Here is a 22,849-nt window from a genome sequence, read left to right on the forward strand (position 1 = left end):
CAGGAATATTCCTACATGGTTGATGTTTTCATTTTATAGATGTCCTATTTTAATCTTGTGAAGAGCATAACATCTGCCTTTCGAAATGTGTACAGTATATCACGGTAAGTTTACAATCTGTATTGAAACTGCTAAAATGATTAATCTTGTTGCCAGAAAATTTCTGTTCTTAATTGTGAAATGTGAAAAAAAATTGTGAAATGTGAAATTAAACATGTTTAAATAAGTGCTTTTCAAAACATAGGAATATAAGTTTGAGTTCAACCCAGATCACAGTGAACATAGTTCAGTGTTACTTTGATATTGTTGATGCTCAAGGTCTTTATAAAAATGATGTATTAACGTATTATTTAGCAGGAACAGAATTCTTTGTGTTTTTCTAAATTATGACCTTTTCTGACTCATGTTTAATTTCCAGTAAATATTAGGGCTCAATTTTCCATCATCCAACTATGATGTCCGTGTGTGTGTGTGTGTGTGTGTGTGTGTGTGTGTGTGTGTGTGTGTGTGTGTGTGTGTGTGTGTGTGTGTGTGTGTACTTCTTTAAAAGTCCATTCGTAGGGGCCGGGGATTTAGCTCAGCGGTTCCACCGCCTGCCTCACAAGCGGAAGGACCCGAGTTCGAACCAAAAAAAAAAATGCATTCATGTGCGTTTTTCTGTTATCTCAGGTTTCATCACACGACACCAGGGGTGTGCTGTTGTAGTAAGACACAGAGTGATGAGAAATACAGCGATCCTTTTAAACTCGGCTGGAGAGACTTGAAAGGTCTATATGAAGATATTAAAAAGGTGAGTTTGTTTGATTCTGCTGTGATGTAATGTCTTAGTTTCCTGAAATTTAGTAAAGTTGTAGAAATAGGAAAACAGTAGTGCAGGTTTTGAAATAGGTACAGTCCCCTTGTAAAGTGGATTTGCATACCTCAGGCTTTGAATGTTACTTAAGCAGCAGCCATGCGCGAGCAAGCTGGTGTTGGGCAACCTGTAGGTGCAGCATCTGTTACAGTCCAGAGCGAGGCTGTCGCAGAATTGGGAAGTTGAGAAAGTGGTGCAGGTGCCAGGGACTTACCCAGAGGTATCTAACCTTTCCTCTTCACATCCAGCACCTCCCTGCGACGCCTGCAGCTGATTCTCAATGTCACTGCTAGCGTGCCCCAAAATGCCTGTCTTCTTTGCCTCTTTTCCCAAAAACTGTTGGGGTTCTCAATCTTGTGTGTACTCTAAAATGCTGTGCAGTGCATGAGTTTGGATTTAGGGCAGGCCTGTCCCCGTAGGCCTCTCGGAGTGTCTCATGCCGGAGCAAACTGGCCCGAACCACTGCCCAGCCTCTGTCCTGAGGCTACTGGCACACGACGGAAACATCACTAACAAATAGAAACACCATCTGGCCAGAAATACTCTCGTGCTTCCTTACCCCCCCATGTGAGGTTTCCACCTTCTCCCCAGGCCCCTGCTCACAAGCTTCCAGACTCCTTTTGCGGTGCCCGGGATGGAAGACGAAGCTGCACACTCACTAGGCGAGTGCTCCACCACCCAGGTGGTCCCCTGCCCACCACTTCCTGTCTCACGACCAAGCAGAGGCCACGGAGGAAGAGCTACCCAGCCCCTGCTCTGTCGCACCCTCTCTGCATGCTTGTGTCCCCGTCCTCCCTGAGGGAGTCCTGCTGCAGGAGTCACCTGCTCCTCATTCATCTGCAGACCCTCTTGTCAGTGTCTGCTACCCATTTGAGGGGCTGCAGCTCGCCCTTCCTTCCTTCCTTTTTCTGGTTTTGGGGATTGAACTCTGCTCCTTATCTCTGAGCTGTATATACCCCCAGCCCTTTTTTATTTCTGAGACAGGTCTTGCTACCTTGCCCAGGCTGACCTCGAGCTTGAGATCTGCCTGCCTCTGCTCTCGGAGTAGCTGGGATACAGGTGTGTGCCACCACAGCCGGGTCATCTTCATTTTTAAGGTCCGAACCAGCTGCGCCCCCCCCCCCCCGTCCCTTCCAGCACAGACCGGATCTCTAGCCTTGGTGTGTGGCTTCCTTTCCAGCCCCCTCTGAAACTGCCTCTGCCCTGTGTACTATTCACTTCCAGTTGTTCAACCCCATGGGCATTTCCTGGTCTCATCTTCTTTGACCTTTTTGAACAATGAACGCTGTTGACATTCCTCCCCTACCCACAAAAAACGAAACAGACCTGTCTCCTTGGCCTCCAGACTTTCTTACTTATTGGATGCCTAGACTTTTCCTCAGTTTAGCCCGCCCACTCCCTTGACCTTTGCCTCGCCGGGAGTCTGTCAGCCCCTCCTCTGTATCCTCTGTCCATCTGTTTCCATATCCGAGGCTCCCAAATAGCAGATCTCTGCTGCGGGGTGAATGGTCCCTCTGCGCTGTGTAGCTAACTGCTTGTGCACCACTCCCTACAGGGTCCCGCGCTGGACCTGTCGGACCTGGAAACTCCTTTTCACCCCCAGAATTGATTTCCCGGTGCCCTTGATGGTTAGAGGTGCCGTGCGGAAAGGGTGCTCAGGCCGTCCTGCCCCCCCGGGTCCCCTGCTCTGTCGCCTTCAGTCCCACGGCACCGGGTTGGCCATTGCCTGTGCTGCAGGGTCCCGCGCCTGCGCGCACGCGCACGGTGAGAGGACCCGCATCGGGCGCTGTGTGAAGGGAAGTCACCGGCTCACTCAGCCGCCCAAGCCTGGGCTCTTGTAGCAGAGGTTGCCTGGCTCAGCTTTATGTCCGAGCTGGGCACTGAGTCAGCCGTTCAGTGCATTCTCGATGGGTTCCGCATGTCCTGTCGCCCTGAACCTCTCCGAGGGTCCATTCTTGGCGCCCCCGCTGTTGCTGGGAATCAGGGTCAGCGTGACCTTGAGTGGCAGGCAGGACAAACAGGCACCCGTGGAAGGACCTCTCTTCTCTTCACAAAGCAGAGCCCCACTGCTCCTTCTAACCCTGCTCAAAGCTCATCTCCACGCAGTATTCGGGTTTCTAACCGCTCTGGTCTGTTCCTTCTCTGAACTTTCAGTGTATCCTTGTGACTGTGTGGGTAACACAGGGCAACACTGTGGTATACATTGAGTGAAGCTGTACGATGTTTGTCTCCCGGACTCAGTGGGGGCGAACTCCTTACAGTTAAACAACCCAAGCTTTATGCTTCCCTCTGCACCTCTGAAGTGTTCATTGCCAAAGAAAGGCCCAGCCAAGTGTAGACCCTGCTTCCGCTCCACTGTCCAACCCGTCTTCCTGCCCCAGAGGTGGAGCTTTGCCTGCTTGCCCCGGACACCCCGGCCTGCTTCCGACTTTCGCACATCTTGTCTTTCTCCTCCTGCTTCCATCTCCGGAGCTGCCCCCGCCTGTGTTCTTGTCTTTGTCTGCTGTCCCTAGCGCAGAGTCCCTGGGCCACCCAGGGCTTCCTCCCAGCTCTTGCTGTGTCAGACTCACCAGCATCTGATGCTGTCTGTGCTCCAGCACCAGGGACACTGGGGATGAGGGAGCCAGGCACTGTCCGTGCAGCCTCCAGGGCAGCCAGGTTTGTGGCCAGACGATGCTGGATACTGGAGCCTGATCCAGCTTGGCATTTGATTGCTTAATTGAAATGGACACGTTGAAATCAAACCAAAGCTTGGTGAAACAGATCCTGTTGACTTTATGCACTTAATGATGTCTCATTGTACTTTGCTTCAGGAACTGCTCATATCTACAACGGAACTTAAGGAAATGTCTGAGTACCACTTCGATGGAAAGGGAAAAGCCTTTCGACCAGTTATTGTGGTGCTAATGGCCCGAGCATGTAACATTCATCATAACAACTCCCGGTGAGTCACACACACACACACACACACACACACACACACACAGGCGTGCGCGCACACACGCCCCTTTCCACCCTGTGGCACTAAGGACCAAACCCAGGCCTTTCCTGTGCCAGGCAGAGCTGTATTTCCAGCCCTTCTTAAATTTTATTTTGAGACAAGCCCTCACCAGGTTGTCCAGCCTGCCCTTTAGCTTTCAGTCTTCCTGCCTCCGCCTCACAAGTAGTCAGGATAACAGGTGTGTGTGCCCTGCCCTGTCACTTTTCGGTACATCTGAGAATTCACTCTGTGATGAGCAAATTCTCACTGTGAATTTTAGGCTGAGGGCTTTCTAAATGTCCTTTGATGAATGACTTCAGCTATAAAGAAACATTTTAGCAAACAAACCTTAAAGCCAAATCAATTTTTCTCCTTAGGAAGTCATTGCAGGGTGTGTGAGTGTACTTGTGGTAATGTAATTGTAAGCGTGGGCAGCAGCCAGAGGTTGATGTTCTGCATGAACCCGTCCCTCCGGCAGCGCACCCGCACCCTGGGCTGCATGCTTCCTGTGCCCTTCAGAATGTGTCTTGGAGAAGACATGGCGACTGCAGATTGTATGCTTTGAATGTTTGTGAAAGTTAAAACATGAGAACAGCTGGAGCCGTGACGTGAGGTGAAGTCTTGAAAGGAGGAAGGTTCTCCGCGTCGCTCATGCAGCCCTCTTCACGCTCCCGCCCCATCCTTTTGTTTTGGTACCGGGAATCGAACTCGAGGGCCTCGCGCTTGGCAGGCAGGTGCCACTCTGCTGAGCTACATCCCCGGCCCTTCCGCCCCATGCTTGTGTTTGACCGTTCAGGCGATGTCTGTACATAATTTTGTATTGTGCTTTGTTTCCTTACCGTTATTTTTAAACTCTTCCACCCTGCCCAGATACTTCCACATTGCGCAATTGTGCGTTCGCTGCCCTGGGCTGCTCACCCACTGGGGAGTGTTCGTGTGTTTCTTTTCTCCACAGAATTTGAAGGCGTGCTTGAGATTGGCCAGCCCTGAGTGTGACTGTGGCTCTAGGGGCGCGTCCCATCTCGGCTGCTGCTTAGCAGAGGGCACCCCCGCCCTGCGCCCTGCAGCTGGGCCGCTGTCCCGCACATCCGTTGCCCTGCTCCGGGTTGCTTCTCTGCAGCAGGCCTCTCAGTGCTCAGCACATTTCAGGCAGGCCCTGAGATCTCCGCCAGTCACCTTTTAGCCACCGTCCAGACTGTTTCTCACTTTGCCTGGAAGGCAGATCCCGGAAACAAATGGCCTTGTGAACAAGCCTGAAACCCACCATCGGTGGCCTAGTGCACTTCCCCAGCCGCAGCTCTGTGACATGTTGAGCCATGAGCCCGGTCTCGGCCATGGACAGCAGGGCAACTGTCCCATGCATTGTAGGATGTTCAGCGACCACACGGACACAGGCCGTAACACATTAAAGTGTGTCTACATTTTTCATTTCTTAGACAAGTACATAGCACCGTTCATTACCCTCAGAATTTTGAAGAGGAATGCGATTCTTCACAGCTTAAAGTCCTCCTGGCCATTATCCCACAGTTAGAAGTAACTTTCCATTTGCCATATTGGAGCTGTATAAACTGTTGGCTGCAGAAAACAGGCGAGTGTAACACAGAAAAGCCATCAGGGTATAGACAGTTCACGGACACCTTTCCCAGGAGTCTCACAAGCTGCAGCTGCATTCTCCCACAGGGGTCCAGGAGGTCACAGGGTTAGGAAGTGCTAGTGAGGGCCACGTCTGTGTGGGCGGGAGCCCCGCCTGTGTCTCCTCCCCTCCAGCTCCGAGTTCAGATCAGGCCCCGAATGAGCCAACTAGCTGCCACCTCTGTCACTTACAGCAGGCGGGGCAGTGAGCCCTGAGGAGCAGTGCCATGGGTGATGATTATCTGCAGGGGCGCAGAGCCCGTGAGAAGACAGCACCTAAAGACACGCTGCTCTGGGCCTGAGTCCCTGACTGTCTTCCCGCAGTGGCCCAGACTTGCTCTTGTGTTTCACATGCGTGCTTCTTCCTCTTTATCCTCATAATCAGAGTCAGAGTCGGCTCCTAGAGCTTTGTCAGACATTGCCTTCCGGCTTCCGAGGTGTGTATTAAACACTCGTGGCTTAACAAGGAAGTGATTTTAGAAAACACAATAGAATACCTATCTTAACGGCAAGAGCAGAGAACTACTTTTTACTGATTTTTCTCTTTTTCCTGCATTAAGCTTTTCAGCTGAACCTTGGATATTCTCTGCTGAGTGACTGGACTGGAAGTTCTGCCCTGAGGTCCATGGGGGTGTGGGAGTCTGTGAAGTCCTTGGACCCGTACGCACCACTTCTGTGTACTTGTGTCCTTCTAGGCAGCGTATGCCTTACGGTCTACGCTCAGAGGGTGATGTGGCCCTGACAAGCATAAGACTCAGTCTGTATGTCTCTGTGCTGCTGGGGTGCACACCGCAGACTGCCTGGGCTGCATGTCCAGGAGATGGACTTTCGGGTCCCCAGACATCCCCACGCCCTCCTCAGGACTTGCCCCACAGCTGTGCTGGGAGCCACCTTCAGCTCCAGGCTTCAAGGAGCCTGCGGGCTGTGTCCCTGCAGAGGTGCTATCCCCAGGCTTAGATGCATTAGCAGTTTTAATATCAAGGGAAAGAACTGTCATCCAGAAGCATCTGCTCCTGAACAGGTTTCAGATTTGACCCCTGGTGAATGGTGCCTGTGGAGCTGCGTCAGATACGATGTAGGCCTTCTACTTTAGTTTTTGTTTGTTTGATTGAGACGGGGTGTCTCTATGTAGCCCAGGCTGGCCTCGAACTTTCAGGGATCCTCCTGCCTCAGCCTCCCAAGTGCTAGGACTACAGGTGTGCGCCACCACATCCGGCTATGCTAGTGTTTATTTTCTTACTGCTAAAGCAACTATAGGGCAGCTTCTGAATTTGGGGACACGTGGCGCATGGTCCCTGTGGCAACATCTGGGTCTTTAGCCCGCCCAGCCTGGCTCCGGGCCAGGTGCGCAGAACGGTGAGGAGTGGTTTCCAGTGGGCACAGGGCAGGGTAGGGAGCAGAGCAGCCGTGTCCCGGGCGATGGAGCTGGAAGAAGGTGTACAAAGCATGCTCCCAGCCTGCATCTCAGGCCCCTGTGCCTGGCCGGAGCTGGAACTCGCCAGCACACGGGTGGGATCTGCTCCTCAGCACCTGCGCTTCGCTCCTCTCCCATACTACGGGCCTTATGTCAAAGATGTTTTATTTTTTAGTCCAGTTTTAAAATTTTTATTTCTTTACAGGCCTGGGGATTGAACCCAGGGCCTTTGTACTGAGCTTCATCCCCCGCCTGTTTGTTTGCTTGAGACAGGGTCTGTCTGAGTTGTAGGTTGCCTGGCCTGGGCTTTAACTTGGTGATCTTCCTGCCTCAGCCTCCCAGAGTGCTGGGATTGCAGATGTGTGCCACCACACCCAGCCATGGCCAGCTCAAAGACTACGGAGCTCTTTTTCTCGCTGCCTTGATTGTCACCTGTCCGGGGAGCTGGGGAAGTGCGGCAGCTGCTTCTTCACAGCGGGCAGTAGGCATGGTGCGCAGCCTCTCTAGGGCATGACTCAGCCTGGCAGTTTAGAGATTTCATCCTGAGACAGTGTGAGTGTTTCTTGTAATCTGTGAATTTTGCTCTTCTGTGCCTCACGATGCTGCATTAAAGAGAAGCAGCGGCAGTGCTATCCAGGACAAGCTGACACGTGAAAGCCTGTAAAATCCGACTGGTCGAGGTAGATGTCGTGCCACAGAGCCAGGGAGCTGCCTAGGCAGGAATCCCGATTTCATCAGTCAGTCCTTAGCCGTGCAGAATGACACCTTAGATCACAGAGTCTGAAATTTCAAATCCTGTCACATTACAAAGCAACGGAATCGCCCTCTAGCTGCGGCTTCACTGCAGCCTCCCGCCTGCACACCTGCCTGCCGGCTCAGCGCAGGACCGCTCCAGGGCTGCCCGACAGGCTTGCCCGTGTGAGTTAGGCCGCGTGTGGACTCTCGCTTTCGGATAGGTTCTGCTGCCAGTCAGTAACAGCGTATATTCAGTTAGATTTAAATTCAGTTGGAAAATATTCTAAAAAAGCAGCCTTTATATTTTAAATGCAAAATTTGTGCATTCAGTCCAAAGACTATAGGGACTAGTAAATTAACCTGAAAAATATGGGAGCTTCCTTCACCCAAGGCCTGGAGGCCTCACCTTCATGCAGGACCCAGTGAACTCCTAGGAGCCATTGAGACCTCGTTTCTGATTTGCTAAAGTGCTTTGTCACTGTGGGGTCTCTTTGCAGCTGGGCATTGAGCCCAGGGCCTCGCCCATGCCAAGCGCTCCGTCCTGGCCCCTCGGATTTAGCCTTCTGCCATTGCTCTTGCGTTACTTCTTCCTCAGAGGAATAATCTAAAAGTGTTAGGGTCTGTTATATTGTGGTTTGTGAAATGCAAATATATGAAAAGCAGTGCTTTATAACTGATTTCCAGGCCGAAAACATTTCAAAGGCTCTGAGGTTTAGTTCTGAGGCCTGAGGTAGAGCCAGCCAGACATCACCCTTGAAAATTCTCTATAAAGTGAAATCGGAAGTTCCTTCATCCTCCATGTAGTTCTACATCATTTTCCATCAGTTTCCGCTAGGTCTGAGGAGTTAGACTGAGCAGTACCTTTGTGCACATGTTGGGATTAGATTTTTAAAGAAAAGGTTATTTCAATGTATCTTTTTTTTAAGATATAACCTGATGATATTTGAAAAGTAAGCAATTGGAATAAGGGAAACATTTGGTTAGTATCTAAGTCAGGCATGTGTCTTAGGTTCAGGAAATTTAGTTGGCTTTTTTTCTAGTTTGATTTTACTGAAGGTTCTCTGATGGTGATGGTGATAAGGACTATGATTAGAAAGAACCTGGGAGCCGGATGAGACAGCGTACACCTGCCTGCAGCCCAGCCACACACAGGGACCAGGTGGGAAGAGTACTTGAGCCCAGGAGTCCGTGGCTAGCTTGGGCAACACTGAGATTCCCATCTCTTTAAAAAAGCAAAAGGAACTAGGACCATGTCCTTTGAACGGTAAAATTCACAACTGGGTATTACATCGAGAGTGCTTGTCCTGTAATTTGTGTTGAACTTGGGAAATAAAAATGTAGATTGCTATACAGAGGTTAAATATGAGTTGGAAGAAAGTTTAACCATTGTCTTGTTAGTGTCATACTAAACATTTGAGACAGTATCAAAAGCTTTCAATATAGTGAGAGTTCTTTAAGACAGTTTTAAAAATATTTTTCCTGTGTTTTCTCCATGCAACCCTGAAACTTAATTATGAACTTGCATTCCTGGCCAAGGCCAGTACGGTAAGACGCAAAGATGTTTTACAGCCCAGTGTCTAGATGTCTGAATGTTTGTCCTTGTATTGTTGACTGTGCAAATTCTGCTGCTTACTGAGGAGTCCATGGACTTTTGGCAGGGTTTCCTGTGCACTTTTTCTTTTTTTTTTTTTTCTTGGTACCGGAGATCGAACTCGGGTCCTTGCGCTTACGAGGCAGGCAGCGAAACCACTGAGCTAAATCACCGGCCCCTCCTGTGCACTTTTAGAATGTTCTCCAAGCGATAGAAATGGCTCTGTAGGGAAGCTAAGGTTTTGGGTTTTTTTGTTCCAGAATTTAGCTAGATACCTTTTCTTCTTTTTTTTAATTTATTTTATTTTTTATTTTTGGAAGCTAAGGTTTTGATGCAGTTTCTCTTAGAGAAATAAAATTCTTTAACCTGCATCCAATGTTTTCACGAGATGATTGCTGAGAAGGTTGTAGGTGGCTTCTGTTAAAAGCATTGCTTTCTGTTAACTAGAGACGTGCAAGCCGGCCAGCGCACTATAGCCTTAATTACAGAAATGATCCACACTGCTAGCCTGGTTCATGACGACATCATCGACGACGCCACCTCCCGAAGAGGAAAACGCACAGTTAATAAGATCTGGGGTGAGAAGAAGGTACGCTTGTTGTTGTTCTTCTTTGGGGGGGTTCTAAAAATCTCACCAAATCACACGCTTTTCATACAGTAAGGCTCTGGTTTAAGAAGGAGTTCCGTTTAGGGAGAACACTTATAAGGTAGATTCCTTTGTAGTCTGAAAAGTGAGTCTTACAGCCTCTGGCACAGATATACAGTGTGAAGATTAAAAATCCAAACGTCCACACAGTGCAGTCAGTCGCACGGCCCAGTGAGCGCCGTGTGTCTGGCAGGCGTGAGCTGTTTGCGCAGTTTGTTTGGATCTACGAATGCTCGTGATTCCAGGTCTGTTCGTATCTGTGAGAGTTCGCAACTTGAATGTTCATAATTCAGGGACTTACTGTATTCTATTTGCTTTCCAGATTTGTCTCCTTAAAATAAAATATACTTGCTCAAGTATGGTTTTCCAAATTTAAAAATATATTCATTTTGTCATATAGCATCTGATAGACAAGATAAATCACAATAGAAAAAAACAATAAACAGTTTTTCTGGTTATTTACCATTTCATGTAGAATTTTTTGTTTTGGTTATAAGAAAAGGGCTTTTCATTAGTGTCCAAAAGGAGTATCTTATGAGTAATTGTATATTTTACTTTTGGGCCTACATTACCCAGATTGAATTTAATTCGTTAAACGTTTACTGACTGATTGCCTTCTGGAAGAGTGTCAAGACAGTGCTTAAAAAAAAGGGAAAAGAAGAAATAATAGAGAAATGCTGTCTTACATTGAAAGTGTTACCTTTTTAAATAGAACTATGAAGTATATTTCCATGTTATTTCAGGGTTCCTGGAAGGAAGCGTGCCAGATAGAGGTTTTAGTTTGAGGAAGTCTAAGCTGTGGGGTAAAGAGTGGGAACAAAGTGCCACAGACGGGGAACAAAAGAAACCGAGGGCACAGGCCCTGGGAGGGCCCGCAGCCCCACAGCCCTCGTTTGCCGTTGGCCAGGTGAACCCCCACCTCCTGCTCCCCCATGTTACAGTTATTGTGTCCAAGGCCCGACACCCAGAGCTGAAGGAGGAGAGGTTCGGTCCATACAGTGAGCAGGGCGAGGCAGAGGGGCATTGCAGGGCAGGCCCGGGTGGCGGCAAGCGGAGCCTTTGTCCCTTGCATCCTGTTCAGGCTGCCTGCCCTTGGAGGGGCAGCGCTCGCACCCAGGGCGGGACAGCCAGAATCCTCTGGGCTCACGGCCTGGGCCTAGACCCAGCCCCGGCGTCTGCCTCCCCTGCCTGCCTCCACCTCACCTCTGTTTGTGCTCTGTCGTCAGTGAATTGCAGGATGGCATCCTCCAGTCTCGTACACCTTATTTCACAGTTGAAATGAAAAGTTTTGCGTCCACTTGACAAATCCCACGGATCAGTACTGGCGACAGGTGGTGGGCTCCATTCTGCAGAGGACTCACGGCGGCAGGCGCCCACCTGGCCTGTGTCCGGCGGGAATGGGCGGAGAAGGACCCGGTGACCGCTGCCCTCTGCGCCCCCTGCGCCCTCTGCGCCCCCAGCGGCTGCCTGGCCCCTCCTCTTCCCGCCTTCTCAGGGCAGCTTCTGGGCTGAGAGTGGCCAGGTCTCCGGCTCCGGCTTGACCGGCCTCTTGCCGGCGGAAGCGGGCGGTGAAGTGCGCACGTGTGTCGCGGTGTAAAGGGCCTGGGGTCGCGGGAACTCTTGGGTGGAGCCAACCTACGCAACACGTTTTATAGGAAACGATTAACTGATACAGCGTGGACGTCACCATTTTAGGAACTGCGGGGAACTGACAGTAACTACCCAAAATGATACGTTAATTGGAACTTCTACGAACTGTACCGTCTATGACTAGTAGAAATTAACGTGCCTTTTTAAAATATGCAAATTAATATGGACGCATAGATACGGTATTTGATTACAGCAGTTCAACTATAATTTACAATTTTGCAAATACATTCTGGACATTCACAGTCTGAAGCTGTCTGGCAAAGTATCGATCCCCAGGTGATCAGTGAGGACAGTATGTTGCCCTGCCAGGCCTGTAGCTCAGTGGCAGAGTACTCGGGTGGCAGGAGGGGAGCCCTTGTTTGGGTCCCCAGCGCCGCGGGAGAAAGGCTGAGACCCGAGGCAGAGCGCTGCACCTGGAGCGCCTTTCTTGTCTTCAGAGAAGGAGCACCAGCAGGACGGTCCCGCAGTGGTGAGCCGCCTCCCTGGGACGCGAAGTGCCTGCGGGGTTGTGCTCACCCGGTCGGTCGGGAATGCGCAGCGCTTGGCCCAGCTCGGCTCGGCTCGGGGCTTCCTGGAGCTGATGTCAGCACTGATGCTGCCCAGTGCTCTGTGCGGTGCGGAGAGGACTTGTTCTTGTTGTTCTTGTTGTGCTTGTGCTGAGAATGAAACCAGCGTGCCTCACGTGTGAGCTTCCTACCAATGCGCTGAGACCGCAGCCTACGGGGTGTCCGAGCAGAAGGGACGGGAAGTGCAGAGTCAGACGCGGCTTGAACAGGCCAAGAGTCCAGTGTGGCTGGGCAGAAGCCAGCCCGTGCTGGTGGTGCGGAGGGGCTGCGGGGTAAGCTGCCCGCCCGCTCGCTGTTCATTTCTTTGGCCGGACCGCGGAGAGAGGTCATCTCTAGAAGCAGTCCAGGTCAGAGAGCAGCCCAAACCTGTACCCGATTAGGTAACCCGCTGAGGAAGAGGAGGGCATGCTAGGCCCGTGGCCAGATGTCCCCAGGCCTCGTGCAGTCCTTTTCAGAAGGGGCTGGATCTGGGGTGTGTGGTGTTCGATTCGCGCGTGTGGTTATACACCGCCACAGTGGTTGGTTCGGCACCGCCCTATCCCAGGAGTCTGAATAAGATACAAGGAGCAGAAAGACCTTTGAAGGTCCCTTGCTTTTTCTGCCCTCGGCTGTCTTGTCTGAGCTCGTGCCCCGCTGCCGCCCTGCCGTGCAGCCAGCTGATTATAGACTGAAACCTCTACGAACTGTGAACTAAATAAACCCTTTTCCCCTTTAGCTGGGTGTTGGGAATTTTGTCTCAGCAAGGAGAGAAGAGTAACTAACACAGGGAAGAGCTTACATCCAAGATGACACCTCTTTCCCCTTCTGTATTTTCTTTCTTTGGTACCGGGGATGGAACTCGGCACCTTGCGCTTGCGTGGCAGGCGGCAGAGCCACCGAGCTACATCCCCGGCCCTGTACTTAATCTTCTGACAAGCCAGCTTCATCCTTGGCTCCATTGTGCTGATCTTTTTATCTGAGTTTTTTTGGTTGTTTTTTTTTTTAGGCTGTTCTCGCTGGAGATTTAATTCTTTCTGCAGCATCTATAGCTCTGGCACGGATTGGAAACACTACTGTTATATCTATTTTAACCCAAGTAATTGAAGATTTGGTGCGTGGTAGGTTGATTCTGACCTTTCTTTCTTTCCTTTTTAAAAGAATTTAGTCCTTGTATTTACGCAGGCAACAAAACCGTGTCTTAAGTGATCCCTTTCCTTTCTAGGTGAATTTCTTCAGCTAGGATCAAAAGAAGATGAGAGTGGGCGATTTGCCCACTACCTTGAGAAGACCTTCAGGAAGACTGCAAGCCTGATAGCGCACAGTTGTAAAGCAGTATGTACGTTCTGTCTCTTTGCAAGTTAAAAAGTCTCTGCGCTTTCTTGGGAGCTAATTCTCCTAGAAAACATTTGTTTGGAGAACCTTGGAATAGTATACAGAATTCCAAAAGGCAAATGAGGAAACAGTTACACTCCCAAAAGCAGAGAATTTCTGCTTAGGCTATTGGTTTCCATTTTTTGCTGTCCTCCTTTGGTATTCAGACATTAGCTTTTTGTCTTCCACAATTGGGAATCAAAGTACAAGATGTACCCAGAACATACAGTGAATGTTTGAATTTTTAAAAGAAATTTGTTATAATAAAAGACACATTGCCATTAGTCCTCCTCAGAACCCTTCCTCTCCCTTCCAACGCACAGCCCATTGTTCTCACCACTTTCTGAAGCAGTTTCCTGAGTGTCTTTATGAGCTCTGATGAATACTGTGAGCGCTGCTGCTGGGTGTCAGAAAAGACAGAAAGACAGGCTCATACACACATCACGGTGTGTCCTCATCCACTTTGTTCACCCGAAAGTCAAAAGGACCGTGAAAGGTAAACATTTGGAATCGATTCAGGACCTCAGGGCAGCCACAACAGTGCAACTGAAGACAAGAAAGAGGACTCCAGAACTGCTTCAGAAAGGGGCACGAGCGATGGAGTCCGTGTCTTTGAAGGAAGGGGAAGGATTGCAAAGGGAATCAATGGCGATGTGACTTTCATTCACCGTATATTTTTATCGCACCTTGTATTCCTCAATCTAATGTCCAAACTGTAGCACTCTGAACAGTTTATGTCAGTTTTTCTCACAGTTGTCGTTACATTATTTCTGACATCTGACTTTAAAAAGTTAGGAAGTACTGTGTTCTTAAATATATTTTCACCCAAGAGAAAATACCGAGTAGATTTTACTAGTGGCCTGTATATTTTTTATTAGATCTTCCCAGTATTATTATATGAAGTATAAATGAGCCTTTTTTCCTCTGGAATATAAATGGGGTGTAAACTGTCAGCTGTTTCCCCTGGCTTTCCCTTCATTCTCCACATGCATGCATTTTTACATCAGTTAGCACCTTCGTTAAGCCTATGAGAGAAAACAGTCTCCATAGAATTTTTGTCTGAATTTTGTCTGCCTAGCAGACAGAGACAGGTAACAGCCCCATGTAATTAAAGCAACAGGAAAGAAGGCCTCCTGGGGAAGACCCCCCAGGTAAATGGCTGCCTTGAGACCCTCTTAGCATAATTACACTCAACTGCAGAGAAAAGTCCCTTGCTGATACTGTCGAGTGTCAAGAAAACTGTGATTGTGAGCCAGAAAAGGATGAGGACAACCTTTTCTTCCAAGGAAGACTTAATTGAAACCCTAAGGAATGTGGATTATATGGAACATATGGAACATGCGGGCCACATCTCAGCCATTTTCTCCTTTTTAGTAAAAGACCTATTTATGTTTTATTTGCAAGAAATTACAAGTGTGCTTTTTTAAGAAAAGAGAGACCGATGAAATGATAATAGACACTAAATGCTAAATAATAAAAGAATGACCTACTTAAAATGGGTACTGCAAGGCAGGTGCATTATCCTTCACAGATTGTCCTGTCCTTGAGAGCCAAGATAGTCGTCCGGATGTACCCTCCTAGGACACACTGGTGTGTGGGGTGAAGTCACTGATGATTTCACAGGTTTGAGGCTGATTAGAAGTAGGAGCAGGTGGTGGGGCTGGTGGAAACACAGCAGACAGCCGGCCCCCGACATGGGAGCAGAACAGTAGCTCAGTCACTCAGCGATGGCACCCCAAAGAGGCCGCTCAGCCTTGCTCACCGTTCTCTGCCTCAGTACTGTGGATAATGTGTGTGCATTCTTCTGTAAGGGCACCTCATTCTTCAGAGGTTAGCAAGCGAGCAAGGGATTCTGTACGTGCATTGATATGGCTCGGCCCTCATGAAATGAACCGCTGAACGCTGTCTGCTATGAGGCATGCTGGCGTCAGCCCAGAATGCCCCGCTACCCAAGGCTTTTAGAATAAGGAAGGAAAATCAGTGTGAGCTCTCCAAATAAAAGTTTCTATATTTGACCGCCCATGGGTGGAAATATTCCAGAGGTGTTATGTATTCAAAATTGGTATTTTTAATGTACTCTTGGTATTTAAAATGCAGAGGCATGTGAGCTCTAAAGGAGAGCATGGAAAGTAACTCAGACCTGCCACAAAGCGGGGTAAGACTGTAGAGATCAGGATTGTTACAGAAGAACTAATGTGATCCCCAAATGCTTTGAGAACTAGAGGGGCACTGCTCGCCTTACACTTCATCTTGAGGATGCCACCTTTCCCTGAGAGGGGCTGTCCAGGGAGATTATTTTGTGGCTGATTGATATTACGTAGAATTAATCTTACTATCAAAAGATGGCTGAGGGGTGGGAGTACAGTTGAGGGAAGAGAGCTTGCCCAGCGTGGACGAGGCCCTGTGTTCCAGTCCCAGCACCACATGGAAAAGATGGTGAGGCCTGGAATCAGCAGGCTCTCTTCCTGTGATTTTAGTCTCAAAGTTCCAGCGGGCCACCATAGAATTTTGTGTGTGGGTCCTATTAGGATGCTGTTTGTGTTGCTATAATCTTGCTGTCTGTAGGCCTTACTTGGATTTTGCCATTTTCCAAATACTGTCACAACAGAAGGGGAAAAATTGGTGGTGGGGGTCCAGGAGCCAATGCAAGGGCTCAGGTTGCCTTTGGTTGTCATGAGATCTTAGTCTCTTTAAGTCTGGAATAACCAGATGTGGTGGCACACGCCTGTAGCCCCAGTACTCTGGGAGGCTGAAGCAGGAGAATTGCAAGTTGGAGCCCAGCCTAAGCAATTGAGCAGCGTGTACAGGGCCTCTAAAAAGGGGGACAAAGCGATGATGACGATGATGATGGTGATGGTGATGGTGATGGTGGTGATGGTGGTGTAGCTCTTTGCAAAGGCCTTTAATCCCCAGGGGAAGAGGAGCCTGGAAGAGGTCCTCAGCCTTCTGTCTCTTAGCCCGTGACGTTTGAAGAGTGTGGGATAATTAGGTTGTGGAGCCTCTTAAGTTGGGTTTGTCTGGTATTTCTCAGGATTGGGCTCAGCTGTGAGACTTCGGTAGGAACACAGCAGAAGCAGAGCTGTGTGCTGTGTGCTGCTGTCATGTAGGGAGGAGGAGGTCTTCTCCCGTCCCATCTCACTGATGTGCCTCTGATCACTTGGTTAGGGTGGTGTCTGCCACATGTCTCCACCGTAAAGTTGGCCTATTTTCAAGGAAGTATTTGCATGTTATGTAAATAGTTTCTCATCACATTCTCATTTGTGGTTCTTTCCTGAGGCATTATTGCTACAATGGTTGTGAAATAGTGGCTTTTCTGTTCCTTTTTTTTTTGTACCGGGAATTGAACTCAGGACCTTGTGCTTGCGAGACAGGCGACAGGCGCAGTGCCACTGAGCCACATCCCCAGCCCTGTCATTCCTCTTCAGCAGTAGAGTTGATAGATATCCTTGTAAGGAAGCTCTTATCTGTATAGACCCTTGGGTTTTTGTTTTATTCTGTGGATTATAATTCTTTACAGTTGTTTATTTTCATGCTCATATTGGGCCAGTAGGGGAAGGCCCTGCTTCTAACACGTCCCGGTCATGCTTTCACTGCTTTGATTTCTGGGAGATATTCCAGGCTCATTTTGTTTTTTCCAGCCTGGGGATCTGCTGTTTCCCCAAGGAGCCCAAGTTCCTTTTGGCGTTGGAGAATGGTCCCTAGAAACCAGAATTTGGGCCCATGGTGTCCCGGTTTCCAGGCCTCTCAGTGGAAGAGCTGCCGAGTAATGTCCCCATCTGAGCCCCAGGATTCATGACTTAGCAGCTTCCTTCCTGACCGTGAGAGACTCGGTTCTCATTCTCCACGGGACTTGTATTTGCTTGATCGTAGAATATTGATAGGGATCTCAAAACTGACAGCTTGGACTGGGGATTTAGCTCAGTGGCACCACCTGCCTGGCAAGTGCAAGGTCCTGAGTTTGATCCCCGGTACCAAAAAAAAGAACCCCGACAACTTGTATCTGTGAAAAACAAAACCCATGGCTAGAGTTCAGTATTTTGTGTACTCTGTCTTGAGGATAGTATAACCAAAGCCCATTTAGACGTTACCTCTCCTTTTCACTGTGGTTATGTTGTTTGAAATAAAATTTGGTTCATTTTCATTCCACGTTAGGGTTCCCTCCCATCGTTACCGATTTTGTTCCTTTGGCTGAGAATTGTGTTACTGTTGTGTGAGGCATTAACACTGCTGCAGAAGTCTGAACTTAGCTGAGCGCGCCTCCCCTTTCATTCTCACCCCAGCCCCGGGGCAGAGGTGACCGCTCGCTCGCCCGCCCTCACCCCTTCCTGGGCCCTCCTTCCTGCATTTCTTGCAGCACAGAACACCCACGGGGCGTCTCCTCCCCTCCTCCTCCTCCTCCTCCTCGCAGATCCTGTGCTGGACTACTTTGTGTTTTGCTTTTTGCACCTTGCTTTCTTCACTTAATGTATTCTGAAACAATTTCGTGTTGATTGTGGAATCTTTATTTTAAAAATAGTTGTGTCGGGCCGGGGATTTAGCTCAGTGGTTCTGCCGCGTGCTGCGCAAGCGCAAGGACCCAAGTTTGATCCCCGGTACCAAAAAAAAAAAAAAAAAAATAGTTGTGTCATGTCCAGTGTGTGGACCTAGCAGTGGTTTACTTGACCACTTTCCTGTGCATGGGCCTTTTGGTTTTCAATATTTTACGATTACAAACACCACCACAATGATTTAATGTTGCATGAGTGTGAGAAGTAAACCTCAAGGTAAATTTAGGGGCAGTGGTGTATGTGGCTTTGCTAGACACTACCACATTTCTCCACGTAAGGGTTGAACCTGTATGTGGTTCCATCCGAGGTTTATGAGGGTGTCTGACCTCTTCCGGAGTCTTCTAGCTGCACATGGCATTAGACTAGTTTTTTGCCATCGTGATATGAGAAATGGCATCTAGTGAAGCTTTCATTAACACATCTCCTTTCTGAGTGGAGTTGGACATCCTTTCAGAAAGTAAAGGGACATTTTATATCTTCCACTGTTGTGAATTGTTTGTTCGTGTCTTTAGCCTATTTTTCTGGGGGGTATTTGGTCTTTTCCTCAGCTTTTAAGAACGGTTCATATATTAAGAATATTATTAGCTTTTTATCCATGGTATTATGTCGAGTGTTTTCTCCCAGTATTTTCAGTTGATTTTGGACAATACTCTTCTAGTTGATACTATTTTCTGTTGTTAATGGTAGCATTTAGTTCTCTGCACTATTTTTATTTTATTATTACTTTTTTTTTTGGTACCGGGGATCGAACTCAGGTCCTTGCACTTGCTCAGCAGGCGGTGAAACCACTGAGCTACATCCCCGGCCCTCTGCACTAGTCTTAGTAAGACCAAAATACATACAGTTAACCGTCAGGGTATAGTTCTTATCTGTGGTGGTGCAGACGCCGCCCTTGAGGGCTGAGAGCCTCGCTGTTATCAAGTACTTTGCCCTGCAGTGCAGACGGAACGCGCCCTGCTCTCTCGGGCGGCCCAGGACAGGCTCCTGTGCTGGGCTCCCCAGGAAGAAGCCTGCGGCCTCTCTTCAGACCACTTAGTTGGACTCCAGTCCTTCTCGGACTCCACTCACTTCCAGCAAGACGTGCAGCATCTCTGATGCCAAGTGCAAGCTGCGGGACTCGTGTGCGCGCCTTCTGGGTGTCCTGTGTTGTGCCCTATGGGCTGTAATCTTCCTGGCCGTGGTGATTTCCCGGTTAGCGTGCCACAGACCCAGACGGCTCCGCCGGGTCAGGGCCTGGTCAGGGCCGGGGCCCGGCGGCGGTCCTGAGGCTGCAGGAGCTGAGATCGATCGAGCAGCTCGGTAATTCCTCGCCGTGCTTGCACGCGCACCTGCGTGCGTGCGTGTGCGTGTGCGTGTGCGTGCGTGTGTGTGTGTAGAAGCTGCGTGCTGGGCCTCACGCTGTGTGGACTCGCACATCCCTGGCCTCGGCCTCTGCTGGGGCTTGGGTTAGGGGCTGCACTGCAGCGATCAGCCTGGCAGCAGCTCCTGGCCCTGTGGCTGACTTCCTGTGAGATGTCGGGATCGATACCAAGCTGTCAGCCGCAGTTCCCTCGTCAGTGCGATGGGATATGGTGAGCTTTAACTAAACTAATGCAAAGTGCTAATCGTATATGCTCCATAAATTCATTAACTATAGACTTTAGAAACGCTTTCATTTTTCAGAAAGAAAGTTTGTATTTCTGGGTGGCTTTGTGTTGAGAAAACAGCGTTGATCTCGCCACAGGAAATTGCTTGTGGCCCGTTATTTCGTCTGGGAAAAGCAGCATCTTCCTTTCCTGAGCTCAGCATTCCCGGGCTGCCCAAGCCCTTCCTGCCCTGCTCTCCTCTGAGCCAGCTTGATGGCTGTCCTGGCTGCCTGTTCCTCCCTGGAGCACGCAGGGTCCTGCTGCTGCAGACCGGCGGCCTTAACACCTGCGCTCACCGAGCAGCCCCGCCCTTTCCCGCAGCCCTGCTTTAAGGCGCTGTGGCCGTCAGAACGGGGTCAGAACGGGGTCTCGGAGCTGAGGGCCTCCGATCTCGCGTGCCTGGCTCTGGCCCAGTGCGTGCTCGAGGAAGATGGGAGGGACCCTTTGTAAGAACAGCAGCCAGGCAGAGCCGCGGGGCGCGTAGGTGTAGCCTCACATTTATTCTCCTCAGCCTCTGAGGTAAGTGCTTTTAATTCTCGCGTCTCACAGATGAAGAAACTGAAGCACCAAAGATTGGCTGCTGCCAAGGTGGCCTGGTGGTGTAAGGGGCATAAATCCGACCGTGGCAGGCTCGCTGCAGGGCCCACCCCCGCAGTGCCACGCTGGTGCCCAGCTGAGATGGGTCCAGACGGGGCAGAGAGAGGGAACGAGGGGACAGGGCTGTGCATCAACGTACGCAGAAGCAGCGCCGGGAAGGCTCCGTCTGGCTTTCACGGCGCGTCCGTGTAGACACCCCCTCTCCTCTCCAGCACAACAGACTGTCTCCCCCGGCCCCCATTTGCTTTTGACCCCGTCTTTGTTTTCTGCAAATGTGGCTGGGCCTGCTTAGCTTGCTTAGCAGAGCAGCAGGAAATACACTCAAGGGGCCGGGCTGGCTAGATTTTTTTCTAGCTTTAAAGACTTGAAGTCCTATTTCTCCCCCCACCAACAGGGGAAAAAGATAAGTTTTTATACAGTTAAATTATTTCTTCTAAGAGAAGTATAGAAACACTAGGACTGAGGAAGATCCGAGGAAGGCTTCTTAAAATGAAACACCACGTCCAAACATGAGAGGCTTGAGGCTGTTACAGATACAGCAAGAAATAATTGCCTTCAAAGATAAGTGGAGTCAACAAGTTATCAAAAGAATGAACTACAGATGGGGAAGTAGATGGCAGCAGGAAGGATATAGCCGTGGGGGCTGTTAAAGCAGCAGCATTGAGGCTGGTGTGGGGCGTCCTGGAAGCCGGCATTTCGCATACCATCATGTTTCTTTTTCATGTCACAACAGTGTACGCGGCATATTACCAGCAGAACCAGCCTCGTCACAGCGTGGTTTTTCTTAAGCAGTGGGAAACACTGCTTATCCTCTTTTGACAGAAGTGGGGGCAGGTGGTGGAATTATTTTCTTAGAATAGAAGAAAACAAGCTGGGGATTTGCTGTGTGATAGGGCACTTGCCTAGCACGCCGGCGGCCCAGGTTCAATCCCTAGCACTGCCAAACACAGGAAGTAAAGAATAGATCTGTTTAGCCTTTTTTTTTTTTGGTACTGGGGATCGAACTCGGGTCCATGCGCCTTCGAGTCAGGCAGAGGCACCACTGAGCTAAATCCCTGGCCCTTTTGATAGCAGCATCTCTGGTTGTGTGTAACATGGACTCACTGCCTTACTCAAGGAACTGTATGGCTGCTTCTTGGATCCCGGGTTGTTGGCCACGATTCTGGCTGCCAGCAGCTCATCTCTGAATCCTGTGTGTTTCAGGTCTCTGTCCTAGGGTGCCCTGACCCAGCAGTGCACGAGATTGCCTATCAGTATGGAAGGAATGTGGGGATAGCATTCCAGGTAGGTGTGCCTTGCTTCCCAGAAGGGCTGAGCATCCAGCGCTCCCCTCAAAGCAGCAGAGGGGAGCGGGGCTGTGGGCGTGGGTGTGGCTGCTTCTCACAGCCTTTCCCTTGTGCTAGCTCGTGGATGATGTACTGGACTTCACCTCGTGTTCCGAAGAGATGGGCAAACCTACGTCCGCTGACCTGAAGCTCGGGTTAGCCACTGGCCCTGTCTTGTTCGCTTGTCGGCAGGTAAGTTTACAAAATCCCCTTGGACACACTGCTTAGCGGCCCTGCAGAACCGCGGTCTCTGATGGCATGGCTGATGGGAACAGGGAGGCATTCAGACAAGAGCCCAGAGGTCTAGATTTGATCCTGGTTTCATGACTGAGATGTTGGGCCAGCCTTCACCTCTGGAAGCCTAATCTGTAAAAGAGAGAAGATCACCGTCTCCCCTCCTCCTCGGTTGTCCGGAGGAGTAGCTGAGATGACACTTGTCATCCTCTAAGCTGTAAAGTGCCCTGTGCATTTAAGGGAGCATTCTGGTTAGCTCTCCTGTTCTGGGCATTGGCAAGGTGAGTGGTTCCCACCTCGTGACTGTAGGACTGGAACTTGTGGATGCCTCAGAGCCCCTTAAAAAGGCACAGGAAGCATCAAGGGCCTCGGAGCCTAAGAAACAAAGTTTAATGGGACTGTGTGCTGCTCTGAGAGAGGCCTCTCAATGTCAAGAACTCAGTGGAATGCACTAGAGCCAGAATGAGGGACTGGCAAGGAAGGAAGGAAGTAAAGCCGCCTTTGTCTTCTCCTCCACACGGGCCAAGGCCTAGGGAGCATCGAGGACGCTGCGGTGCCCTACGGGGCAGACATGGGCACGGCCGCACAGGCCTGGCCATGCTGCTTTTGGCTGTACCGAGTACCAGCTGAAATACGTGGGACCTTAGCCAGCACGTGGGTGGTTTTTAAAGACTTTCACCTTACTGGCATTTAGTTAGTTATTTGGCAAAGTATTAAGACGGTCATCGCTGTACCCTGAAATTAAAAATAGCTTTGGACCCCTCAGATTTTGCCAGTCCTTTCTTAGAACTCACAAAGAGTAAGTCACGTCTTCTGCACAACTCGGTGTTCCCATTCAGAGACGCCAGTGGCCTTGCCTTTGTTTAGTGTCTGGTGGCCCAAGGAGAGCTCTTCTCCCCCTGCCTGGCAGCGCTGAGCCACCCCGGGAGGCTGGGCCAAGGGAGAAGGGCTGTGCGTGGCCACATCTGTCCTCAGTACCAGGCTCTGCCCTCTTGCAACTTTGAGGCTGAGGTGAGAAGCGAAAGGTGTGCTGTGAATGTCTGCCAAATTCTAGCACAATTTCTAAGACCCCTCTTAATATATTAAGGTATGAGTGGAGAACAT

At 49.8% G+C, this 22,849-nt stretch overlaps 1 protein-coding gene across 8 annotated transcripts in view; it reads left to right on the forward strand.

The window, feature by feature from the left end:
- Pdss1 (decaprenyl diphosphate synthase subunit 1) overlaps positions 1 to 22,849 on the forward strand; it is a 192,550-nt gene that overhangs the window by 152,948 nt on the left and 16,753 nt on the right. For 5 of the 8 annotated variants that reach the window (XM_021240506.2, XM_087207151.1, XM_087207150.1 and 2 more), the window contains 8 exons: positions 40 to 104; positions 670 to 790; positions 3,667 to 3,797; positions 9,653 to 9,794; positions 13,053 to 13,164; positions 13,269 to 13,378; positions 21,390 to 21,470; positions 21,590 to 21,703. In XM_021240506.2, the coding sequence (XP_021096165.2) occupies positions 40 to 104; positions 670 to 790; positions 3,667 to 3,797; positions 9,653 to 9,794; positions 13,053 to 13,164; positions 13,269 to 13,378; positions 21,390 to 21,470; positions 21,590 to 21,703 (876 nt within the window). Of the gene's footprint in view, positions 1 to 39; positions 105 to 669; positions 791 to 1,743; positions 1,913 to 3,666; positions 3,798 to 9,652; positions 9,795 to 13,052; positions 13,165 to 13,268; positions 13,383 to 21,389; positions 21,471 to 21,589; positions 21,704 to 22,849 lie in introns of those variants that run through there. The other 3 variants (XR_015449612.1, XM_087207153.1, XM_021240507.2) reach the window with 3 other exon arrangements.

The sequence above is a fragment of the Heterocephalus glaber genome, unplaced genomic scaffold, assembly GCF_053883595.1.
Source record: "Heterocephalus glaber isolate CG9 unplaced genomic scaffold, H.glaber_assembly_v1.0 deba00000768, whole genome shotgun sequence".
Lineage (NCBI taxonomy): Eukaryota > Metazoa > Chordata > Mammalia > Rodentia > Bathyergidae > Heterocephalus > Heterocephalus glaber.